At 44.2% G+C, this 11,900-nt stretch overlaps 1 protein-coding gene across 1 annotated transcript in view; it reads left to right on the forward strand.

Annotated features, from left to right (window-relative positions):
* Positions 1-7,294: 7,294 nt before the first annotated feature.
* The window catches only part of LOC143276238 (putative protein-lysine deacylase ABHD14B), a 13,362-nt gene continuing 8,756 nt past the window's right edge, over positions 7,295-11,900 (forward strand). The window contains exons 1-3 of the mRNA XM_076580712.1: positions 7,295-7,353; positions 9,886-10,072; positions 11,446-11,576. Of these exons, the coding sequence (XP_076436827.1) occupies positions 9,934-10,072; positions 11,446-11,576 (270 nt within the window). The 5' untranslated portion in view covers positions 7,295-7,353; positions 9,886-9,933. The remainder of the gene's footprint in view (positions 7,354-9,885; positions 10,073-11,445; positions 11,577-11,900) is intronic.

The following is an 11,900-nucleotide window of genomic DNA, read 5'->3' on the forward strand; positions in this document are numbered from 1 at the left end:
CCGATAAATTGGTTGAATGTGTTGTCACACAGATGACGCCCAAAAGACTTGTTATTGACTGATAAATTAGTTGAATATGTTGTCACATAGTTGATGCCCATGTATTTTGAATGGTATTTTAGTTTTCCTTTTCTTTCAAACATTTTCTGTGATTTCGATGGCCTGATTTTGTAGTCCATTCACCATTGTAATTTGGACTGAAAAGTTAAAAAAATTTGTGGACAAAGAGACAACACTGTAAGATGTAACAAAAAAAGTTTTTTTTACAGAGAGAAATGCTCAGTATTGATTGTCTGGCAGGAAAATAGAAGTATTTGAGCATTCAGTCAATACTCCTTAATGATTGCTCAAACAGAACTTCTAGAAGGATTCAGTGTTCTTGTTAAAATAGTTTTTTGTAAACGCAATTTTGAGTGGTTCTGTATATTGTCAAAAAACGTAAAAGTGTGGGGTTTTTTAAATTGTGGGGGTTGGGGGGAGGGTTGTCAGTTCTGACATCACACACGCGTGCGTGCGCTCGCTCTCTCTCTCTCTCTCTTTATCTCATAACATGAACCAGGCATATTATTTATAATCTGTAAAGCAGCAAACCCAAATAACTGCCACAAACCAGCTTATCCAAACGTGTGCAACACTTGAATGACAACAAAAAGAGCTTGATTGCATTACAAAGACACAGCTCAGGACATAGTCAGCCTCAAAGCATCCTTGAAAGACAACACTCAGCAAGAGCTTTTCATCAGTGAGAAATACTTTGTAACCTGAAAATGGAAGGTGGAGAGGAAAACAAATGACAGATTTTATCACGAAACGCACAAGAACAAAAACAACCATTTTGAGTCCTAAACGTCATGAGTGAGAAATACTTTAGTAAGTTGAAAAAGTTACAGAGAAAGAAAGGAGAGTGGTAAAGATTGACTTAAATCTTCAACGCACAAGGACACCAAATAAAAAAAAATCATAAACATTTCACAATTCCAGAGAATTTTCTCTTTGGTGAATCTAAGATTGGAGTGGGAAGGAGGGGGCACCGTCAATATGTTGTCGTGTCCCCTTTAGATTAAGTAATCATTGCCAGTTTTTTTGTTTGTTTGCTTTTCTCAAGCCCTGACTAAGCGCATTGGGTTACGCTGCTGGTCAGGCATCTGCTTGGCAGATGTGGTGTAGCGTATATGGATTTGACTGAACGCTGTGACGCCTCCTTGGAGCTGCTGATACTGATACTGCCAGTTAATCCTTCTTTGCTAGATTACGTTTTTGCAAGTTTGTTCTTACTTAATCCATGTTGGATTTTCTCCATGTCATGAACCACATGTGTGATGTGTAAGCTTGCACATAGGAAAACACTGCTCAGTGTATACTTGAAACAAGTCAAGCAGTCACAGGAACATCAGTGTTTGACTAAACATACTTGATGGGCACAATAGCTTGGTGTTTACAGCACTGGACTTTTCAAACTGAGGGTTCTGAGTTCGAATCCTGGCTGTGCCCGGTGGGTTAAGTAAGGAGATTTATCAGATCTCCCAGGTCAACAGGTGCGCAGATCTATTAGTGCCTGAAACCCCCCTTGTGTGTAAACACATGCAGAACATCAAATCACTCACTCATTCCCTCGACTGCTGGGGTCGTTGGGGGGACATGAGGAAGATGTCATAGCTCGCCACGCCGTTCTGTTGGCAGCTGTCGTGAGGAGATCTGGCATCGTCATTTTGGTCCATTCCTTGACGTTGTCGGACCAGCTCTTTCTCTGCCGCCCCCGTCTGCGCCCTCCCTCTACAGTCCCTTGCAGGATGGTTTTGGAGAGGGTGTTATGTCGTATGACGTGACCAAACCATGCCATCTTCTGTCGTTTAACAGTCGCCAGCAGCGGTTCCTGGGGCCCAACAAGGTTGCTGACCAGGTTCCGCACATAGTCATTGGTCTTGTGCTCCTTGTAGGAGATGTGTAGTAGTATCCTCAAGCACTTGGTTTCGAATGCTTGGATTCTTCTTTCTGTTTCTGCCATCAGTGTCCATGTCTCACATCCATATAAGAGGATGGAGACCACCAGTGACTTTTAGAGCAGGAATTTTGTGTGGAATCTGATGTTGCTCTTCCATACCCTGAACATCAAATATGAATGTCAAAGATCCCATAATTCTTGTCAAAGCTCTGTGGGTTATGGAGACACGGAACATAACCAGCATGCATAGCCCAGAAAATGAGAGTATGGCAGCCTAAATGACAGGGTTAAATAAAATCATACATGTAAAAGTCCACTTATAGATTTATGCCACTGAATGTTGGAGATGCAGCCGGAAAAACGCAGAAGAAATAAATGTACTGAGTATGTGTCATGCAGTACATGTTGGTGGCAGTGCAAATATTTTAAATATGTTTTGTCTACATTCAGATGCATTTTGATGAACATGTCAGGGTGACAGTTTGATGATCCACATACCTTTATTGTTTGGAAGTGTGTTGGTATTTTTCACTTCATGCCCAGTTCAACTTTTTTCTTTTTTGATGGTTTTTTTTTTCTTTCTCCAAACTTAACAAGTACCTGTGTACATGTATTGTAGAGATGTGTCTGAGAGCTTAATCAGTCTGTGCTGCTTATTTTAAAAAAAAGAAAAGAAAAGAAAAAATAGATTTGAAAAAAAAAAAAAAAAAAAAAAAAACAGAAGAAGAGAGAGGAAAAGAAAAGGGAGAAAAATGTTGAGTGACTCTGTTACCGCCTGCATTCATTTCTTCGTGCTTTCTGCATTTTCATTCTTTGCATTATCAAAGCATACATTGTCATTGTTTGTTTGTTTTGAAAGCCATTCGTTCCAAGATATTCCATACTGTTTTTCATTATGAAGATGTCAACAGTGTGAAAAGCGAATAAAGTGATTATACTTTTACATGCATGAGAATGTGTGTGGTGTTATTTTCATGGCCTCTTCTCATTCTGTTGGTCAGCCTTTGTTTGTGCCTGTGGTTGACATGCATGTCTGTACCAGGAAGTGTGTGTGCATGTGTGTGTGTGTGTGTGTGTGTGTGTGTGTGTGGTTTGTGTGTATATCTATCTATCTGTCTATTTATCTGTGTCAATTTATGTGTCTCTATCCACACACACACACACACACACACACACCATCTACTCCATTCTTTGGAGGAAAATGTGTGCTCTTTTTTTTCTTTCTTTGGGTTAAGAAGCGTCTGCGGGTGATTATATCAAACACAGTTACTGCAGGGGGTAGGAGGTCCAGTAGTGAAGGTGGTAGCCAGACTGAGGGTAACAGGGAGTAGGAGCATGTAAGAGGGGGATAGAAGGAAGTGGGAGGGGGGGAGTACGGATGGGCTGGAAAATGGGGGAATGGGAGAGTAGGACAGACAGGGGGAGATGGTGAGAGGGAGAGTAGGACAGGGGGGAGATGGTGAGAGGGAGAGTAGGACAGGGAGGAGATGGGGTAAGGGAGAGTAGGACAGGGGAGGTAGGACAGGTGGGAGATAGGGTAAGGGAGAGCAGGACAGGTGGTAAGATAGGGTAAGGGAGAGTAAGACAGGTGGTAAGATAGGGAAAGGGAGAGTAGGACAGGTGGTAAGATAGGGAAAGGGAGAGCAGGACAGGTGGTAAGATAGGGAAAGGTAGAATATGACAGGTGGTAAGATAGGGAAAGGGAGAGCAGGACAGGTGGTAAGATAGGGAAAGGTAGAATATGACAAGTGGTAAGATAGGGAAAGGGAGAGTAGGACAGGTGGTGAGGTAGGGTAAGGGAGAGCAGGACAGGTGGTAAGATAGGGAAAGGGAGAGTAGGACAGGTGGTAAGATAGGGAAAGGGAGAATAGGGCAGGTGGTAAGGTAGAGAAAGGGAGAGTAGGACAGGTGGTAAGATAGGGTAAGGGAGAACTGGGCAGGTGGTAAGACAGGGTAAGGGAGAGCAGGACAGGTGGTAAGATAGGGAAAGGGAGAGTAGGACAGGTGGTAAGATAGGGAAAGGGAGAGCAGGACAGGTGGTAAGATAGGGAAAGGGAGAGTAGGACAGGTGGTAAGATAGGGAAAGGGAGAGCAGGACAGGTGGTAAGATAGGGAAAGGTAGAATATGACAGGTGGTAAGATAGGGAAAGGGAGAGTAGGACAGGTGGTAAGATAGGGAAAGGTAGAATATGACAGGTGGTAAGATAGGGAAAGGTAGAATATGACAGGTGGTAAGATAGGGAAAGGTAGAATATGACAAGTGGTAAGATAGGGAAAGGGAGAGTAGGACAGGTGGTGAGGTAGGGAAAGGGAGAGCAGGACAGGTGGTAAGATAGGGAAAGGGAGAGTAGGACAGGTGGTAAGATAGGGAAAGGGAGAGTAGGGCAGGTGGTAAGGTAGAGAAAGGGAGAGTAGGACAGGTGGTAAGATAGGGTAAGGGAGAACTGGGCAGGTGGTAAGACAGGGTAAGGGAGAGCAGGACAGGTGGTAAGATAGGGTAAGGGAGAGTAGGACAGGTGGTAAGACAGGGTAAGGGAGAGTAGGACAGGTGGTAAGATAGGGAAAGGGAGAGTAGGACAGGTGGTAAGATAGGGTAAGGGAGAGTAGGACAGGTGGTAAGATAGGGAAAGGGAGAGCAGGACAGGTGGTAAGATAGGGAAAGGGAGAGTAGGACAGGTGGTAAGATAGGGAAAGGGAGAGCAGGACAGGTGGTAAGATAGGGTAAGGGAGAGTAGGACAGGTGGTAAGATAGGGAAAGGGAGAGTAGGACAGGTGGTGAGGTAGGGAAAGGGAGAGCAGGACAGGTGGTAAGACAGGGAAAGGGAGAGCAGGACAGGTGGTAAGGTAGGGAAAGGGAGAGTAGGACAGGTGGGAGATGGGGGAAATGGAGAATTGGACAGGGGGGAGAGATGGATGGATGGGAGAGTAGGAGAGGGAGAATAGGGGGAGTAGGACAGGCGAGAGATAGTGCCCGTATGGGAGACAAGGACAGGTTTGGTGGTAGAGGGAAGGGAGAGTAGGACAGGGGGGGGGGGGAGATGGAGGAAGGGAGAGTAGGACAAGGGGGAGATGGTGGAAGTGAGAGTAGGACAGGGAGAGTGGAGGAGGGAGAGTAGGACAGGCAGGAGATGGGGCGGGATGAAGAGTAGGATGGGGGGGCCTGAGGGGAGGGCGAGTAGGGCAGGGGGAATGTGGGGATGGGAGAGTAGGAGAAGGATGGGGGAAAGATGTGGGAGGAGAAATAGGACAGGGGCGAAAATTGAGGAGGGAGAGTAGCACATGGGAGAAAGTAGGACAGTGGGGAGATGAGGGAAGGGAACGTAGGAATGGGGAGTAGGACACACACACACACACACACACACACACACACACACACACACACACACACACAATCACATACACACAATCACACACGACTGAACACACAGGGACACAGACACAGTCACACACAGTCACACACAGAGACACACACACACTCACTCTCACACACACACACACACACACACACACACACACACACACACACCCCTATATCTACACAGAGAGAGAAAAAAAATTAATAAGTACATATCTCTTTCCATTCTTCCCTCACCCACTCTCTCTCTCTCTCTCCTCTCTCTCTCTGTGCACACACACACACACACACACACACACACACACCCTCCCCACCCCCTCATATTAACCCCTTTTCTACTCTCCCTCCCCCATCTGGCCCCCCTTACCCCGTCCTACTCTCCACTGAGTCCCCATCTCCCCCTATCCTAGTCTCCCTTCCCCCATTGTCCCCCTTTCCTACTCTCCCTCCCTATCTCCACCCTGTCCTACTCTCCCATCCCCCCCATCCCTCCACCCTTCACCCCCTCCCCTCCCCCCCCCCGTCCCCCCCCCCCCGTCCCTCCCCCCCCCCTCCCTCCCTGCTCCCCTTATCAGTTTCCCGACATTTTGATACAAATTTGACTGATGCAGATTTAGATTATTACAGATCACTCCCGGTTACCTTTTGTTATTTTGTGTGTGTGTGTGTGTGTGTGTGTGTGTGTGTGTGTGTGTGAGTGTGTGTGCGGGTGTGGCCGCATGTATGAGTTCGTGTGTGGTTGAGAGTAGGTGGGTGTACACTTGTGTGTGAAATAGATAGATAGATAGATAGATAGAGAGAGTTAATGAGTGATTTAGGGAGTGAATGCATATCTGTCTGTGTGTGTGCTCGTCCACGTACATAGGAGAAAGAGAGAGAGAGATGGAGAGACTATGTGTGCGCGTATGTGTGTGTCTACGTGTGTATGTACGGAATTAATAAATATAGGAACCGATCGAACACAAACCCACACGCACGCACGCACACTGGCACATTGGCACAGACTACGTCAGTATCGTGAGAGACAGACAAAGAGATATAGAGAGATGGTCTGTTGAATATTGTATTAAGAGAGATCGAAAGGAGTGGATGAGAGATAGACTGAACGGATGAAATATTTAAAATCATTTCAATAATGGTATCTATTTTTTTTAGGGAGGCAAAAAATATTTTGTTCACTGGTTCAGCGGCATTGAAGACTCTCAGAGTGGTAGATGGACAGTCAACACAGGCATCAAAAGAAAATCAAGGTGAACAGCACAACCGGCTCAAGACGAAGTCCGAGCTAATAACGCTGATAACAGAATAACACCCAGCTGTCCAACAGATGGTTCCTGTCCCTGGCCACACACACACACACACACACTGATATAAGAGAGGGAGAGAGAGAGAGAGAGAGTGGGAAGAGCGGCACTGAACACTGAAATCTTTAATATCATTGGCTGTACTAGATGACATGGGGGTACAAATCAGAACAATCATGGTGAAAACAATGGAACACAAAATCGGATAGGTGAAAAAACAAACAAACAAAAAAAAGCAAAAAAACAAAAACGAGAGACTTGAGAGTGAGAATCTTACAGAGGAGGGGAGAGAGAAAGAGAGACAGAAAGTGTGTGTGTGTGTGTGTGTGTGTGTGTGTGTGTGTGTGTGTGTGTGTGAGAGAGAGAGAGAGAGAGAGAGACAGACAGACAGACAGACAGACAGAGAGACAGACAGACAGACAGACAGACGGACAGACTGACAGACATCAGTGGACAGAACGCAAAAACACAAGAATTTTATTGTACAGGCCATATGACCCCTTAAACTGATCGTGCTGACAATGTTAGAGTGAACCGTTGTTATAGGATACTATGCCGAACATAATCAACAATGCTAACAGATAAATTTGAAAAACACAGAAACAAATACCTTTTTCGACAATACGCAAGTACCATAGTTTTTTTCCCTTCAGAACAGATAACTCGTTTTTCGTGAAGAGAAGGGAGATCAATCTCAACATCGATTTCTGCTCTAAAAACGTCAACAGACGACTTTTTGGTTGTTTTATAAAGTAAGTGTTTGTACCTCGAACGTGTAATTTTCCAGTGTTTTCCACAGGTTTTGGTATTTGCAGGAAACTTCGCTGTAGAGCTACAGATAATGAATGCATTAAAAATTACGGAAGAATGTGTGCAAGGATAACCATCCAATGATCGATTTTCTGCAGTTGACGTGTCCACAAACACTATTGACGAAAATGAAAGCGAAAGATTCTTCTTCTTCTCCTCCATCTCCTTCTTGTAGTTATGCCCATCTGTCAGTCACCGACAATCACTGGCATACGTGGGATTTTGCACAGCGGAGTTTTGTGCTGTTTTTAAGTTTATGATTATTTTCTTAAATTAAATACAATTTTCCCTTCTTTTTTGTGTGTGCGTTTTTTGAACACACACACACACACACTCTCTCTCTCTCCCCTCCCTATATCTCTCTTTCTCTCTCTCATACACACACAGACACAATTTGCCCCCTTTAACTAGTTTAAGGGTGTTGGGTTACTCTGGTCAGGCATCTGCTTAGCAGATGTGGTGTAGCGTAAAGGTTTGTCCGAACGCAGTGACGCCTCCTTGAGCTACTGATTCTGATACTCCAATTATGGAAAAGGCCTCAAAGGAAGAGCAATTGCCAAACAGATTTCTTTGGTAATGATATATCCCTGCACAGTACACAGTACAGACAAAAAACTTTCTGTCCTTGCACTGTTCAAGAGTACTTGAACTTGAACTGGATCAGACGTTTTAGGCATGGAAGGCCTGTTCGTCGTTCAACTGGATACAGTATACCAGCATGCGTGGCCTAATGATAGCATACTGGATCATATATGCTTGGAGAGTTGGCCCAATGAGCGTCTAACCTAGTCTAGAAGGATAACATGGTTGGGGCAGTCACAACACTATCTGGCAAACCATTCCATATATTAACGACTCGCTCTGTAAAGAAGGAGCTGCGCACTTTCAACCTGCAATGTGATTTACTTAACATTAAACTGTTGCCTCTTCTGTAGAATAACTTTCCAGAGATTGTCACCACATCACCCATCTGGTATCTACTGTCCATACCTTGTGATGTCCAGATGTAAAACCAGATACAATGTAAAGGTTTTATTTGTTTTTGTCTTCATGTTTTGAAACATACCATCAGTGAAAGCTGAGGCTGTACATGTTTATAAATCCCTTGTACCTCATTTATTGTTGTGGTATTTTGGTTTATCCCACTTCCAAGACATGAAGAAAAACCTGGAGGGGCATTCCTTTGTTTTTAAACTGATTATTGACATGTCATGCAGTTCCCATTTCAGATTCAGTTTCTCCTTAATCATGCTTCAGTCCATTATGATTGTCTTTGTAAAGCCTCATTTCAAACCTGTCATCATTTAATAACATTGAATCACCAACAACGAATCCTTCATTCCTTGATTCAATCTCCTGTTTTCTTCCCTGGTTCCACATTACATTCCCCTTCTTTGGTATGCAGTGCATCACTGTATAAAGCAATGAATATGGAAAGAAAAATGTCTCAAATTTTCAGTTTCATATTAAAGGCCGAACTTTGGCATCATATTGTTTAGTCACAACATAATTCTGTACATTTCATGGCAAGACAATATAATATAGTACAGTGCAACACAATATGATGACATGAATAAGCACAGTACTGTTAACATATTTCATTTCAGCACATTAAAATGCAGTGGAATAGTAAAAACTATCCTGTTAAGTTCAGTGTAGTAGGTACAATGAACACAAGCAGTTCAGTATGACATATAGTGATTTAACAGAACACAAAATAACCTTGCTTATCACAACATAACACAGTATGAAATGACACAACACACATGCATGCACCGCACACATGCATGCATATGATATGCACACTCACACACACACACACACACACACTACACAGTTTCATACTACACTACACTACAGTTTTAAACAGTACAACACCAGAACATAACACAACACATTGCAATGCAGCATCAGCACAGTATTATGCAGCATTGATGGGTTATTCAGTGTATGATTGTTTCATTGACGATGGGCGCAATAGCCGAGTGGTTAAAGCGTTGGACTGTCAATCTTAGAGTCCCGGGTTCGAATCACGGTGATGGCGCCTGGTGGGTAAAGGGTGGAGATTTTTACGATCTCCCAGGTCAGCATATGTGCAGACCTGCTAGTGCCTGAACCCCCTTTGTGTGTATATGCAAGCAGAAGATCAAATACGCACGTTAAAGATCCTGTAATCAATGTCAGCGTTCGGTGGGTTATGGAAACAAGAACATACCCAGCATGCACAGCCCCAAAAACGGAGTATGGCTGCCTAAATGGCGGGATAAAAACGGTCATACACGTAAAAGCCCACTCGTGTGCATACGAGTGAACGTGGGAGTTGTGTCCCACGAACGCAGAAGAAGAAGAAGAAGTTTCATTGACTTTTTCAGTTTTTGATTGGATGCTCGATTGACTGATGTTATGTTTTGCAGCTCTTGTGATCAACAAACAGTACGACTCATTGATCAGTTGATTGACTGATTGATTGACAGGTGTTCTGAACTTCTGAACTTACCAGTAGACACATTACAAGGGAGATAATGGCACCCTCTGGTATCAGCGTGAACAAACCGGCGGCTGTGTGTATCCTCCTCCTCGTGACAGGAGGCGTCGTTTTCTACCGCTGGGGCTGGTCAATCTCCCCTTTTGCCTCAAAGACACCTGATCTGCCAGCAGAAGGTGGGTAGGATGATTGTGTGTGATGTCGATAATATTTTGGAACATTTTCATGACAGATCTGTGTGATGTTGTTGATAATATTTTGGAAAATTCTGACAAATCAGTGTGATGTTGATAATATTTTGGAAAATTCAGACAGATCAGAGTGATGTTGATAATGCTTTGGAAAATTACTGTGATGTTGATAATAGTTTGGAAAATTCTGACAAATCAGTGTGATGTCGATGATATTTAATTTTAGAAAACTCCTGACAGATGGCAGTGTATTGCTAGGACAATGACTGTGACAGAAAAGGTCAGACTGTGGCTGTGTGTAGGGTGTTCAGGGTGAGTGATTTCTTTTTCTTCTTCTTCTACTTTCAGGGGCTTTTACGTGTATGACTGCTTTTACCCCGTCATGTAGGCAGCCATACTCTGTTTTCATGTTTGTGCATGCTGGGTATGTTCTTGTTTGCATAACCCACTGGACACTGACATGAATTACAGGATCTTTAAGGTGCATATTTGATGTTCTGCATGCATACACACACACACACACACACACACACACACACACACACACACACACACACACACACACACACACACACACACACATGAAGTGGGTTCAGGCAAAGCAGGTCTGCACATGTGATGATGACAGTATCTGAACGACATGAAATCACTATGCACATATGACGATGACAGTATCTGAACGACATGAAATCACTATGCACATATGACAATGACAGTATCTGAACGACATGAAATCAGTCTGCACATATGACGACAGTATCTGAATGACATGAAATCAGTCTGCACATATGATGATGACAGTATCTGAACGACATGAAATCAATCTGTACATATGACGATGACAGTATCTGAACGACATGAAATCAATCTGCACATATGACGATGACAGTATCTGAACGACATGAAATCAATCTGACGGGTGAAGTAGCTGAATGGTCTAAGCGTTGCACTTTCAATCTGAGGCTCCCGGGCTCAAATCTCCGTGACGGTGCCTGGTGGGTAAAGGGTGGAGATTTTTCCGATCTCCCAGGTCAACATATGTGCAGACCAGCTTAGTGCCTGAACCCCCTTCGTGTGTATACGCAAGCAAAAGATCAAATACGCACGTTAAAGATCCTGTAATCCATGTCAGCGTTCGGTGGGTTATGGAAACAAGTACATACCCAGCATGCACACCTCCGAAAGCAGAGTATGGCTGCCTACATGGCGGGGTTGAAAAGGTCATACACGTAAAAGCCCACTCGTGTATAGACGAGTGAATGTGGGAGTTGCGTCCCACGAACGCAGAAGAAGAAGAAGAAGAAGAAGAAATCAGTCTGACAGCCGATGATCACTGTACAGAGTGCGTGTCCTTGCAGGTGAGGAGGTGCCCACGCAGGAGAAGGACATTGACGTGACCAAGCTGCAGGCGGCCCCCTCTGCTGACACCTCTGCTGACAAGAAAATTGTGGTGAAGGAGTTGACCATCTCTGTGGAAGTGGGTGGAAAGGTGAGGAACCATCGTCTTTATCGTCTTCATCACCAATCGTCATCGTCATCGTCATCACCATCATTGTCATCATCATGTCATATTCATGTCATCATCAGCATATAGTCATCAGCATGAAACAGTTTGAGGCGAGGAGGCAGCGGTCACTGTGGGTGCGGGTGAGTAGGTAAGGCACATCATCATCGTCGTCGTCGCCATCATTGTCATTGTTATGGTTTGGCTGTCATGTCCATCATTTTGGGCAGTAACAGCGCTCAAATAAAGAGAAGTCATGCTCATCATTTTGGGCAATAACAGCACTCAGAAAGAGTTGAGGAGTCACGC

The sequence above is a fragment of the Babylonia areolata genome, chromosome 31 (assembly GCF_041734735.1).
Source record: "Babylonia areolata isolate BAREFJ2019XMU chromosome 31, ASM4173473v1, whole genome shotgun sequence".
Lineage (NCBI taxonomy): Eukaryota > Metazoa > Mollusca > Gastropoda > Neogastropoda > Buccinidae > Babylonia > Babylonia areolata.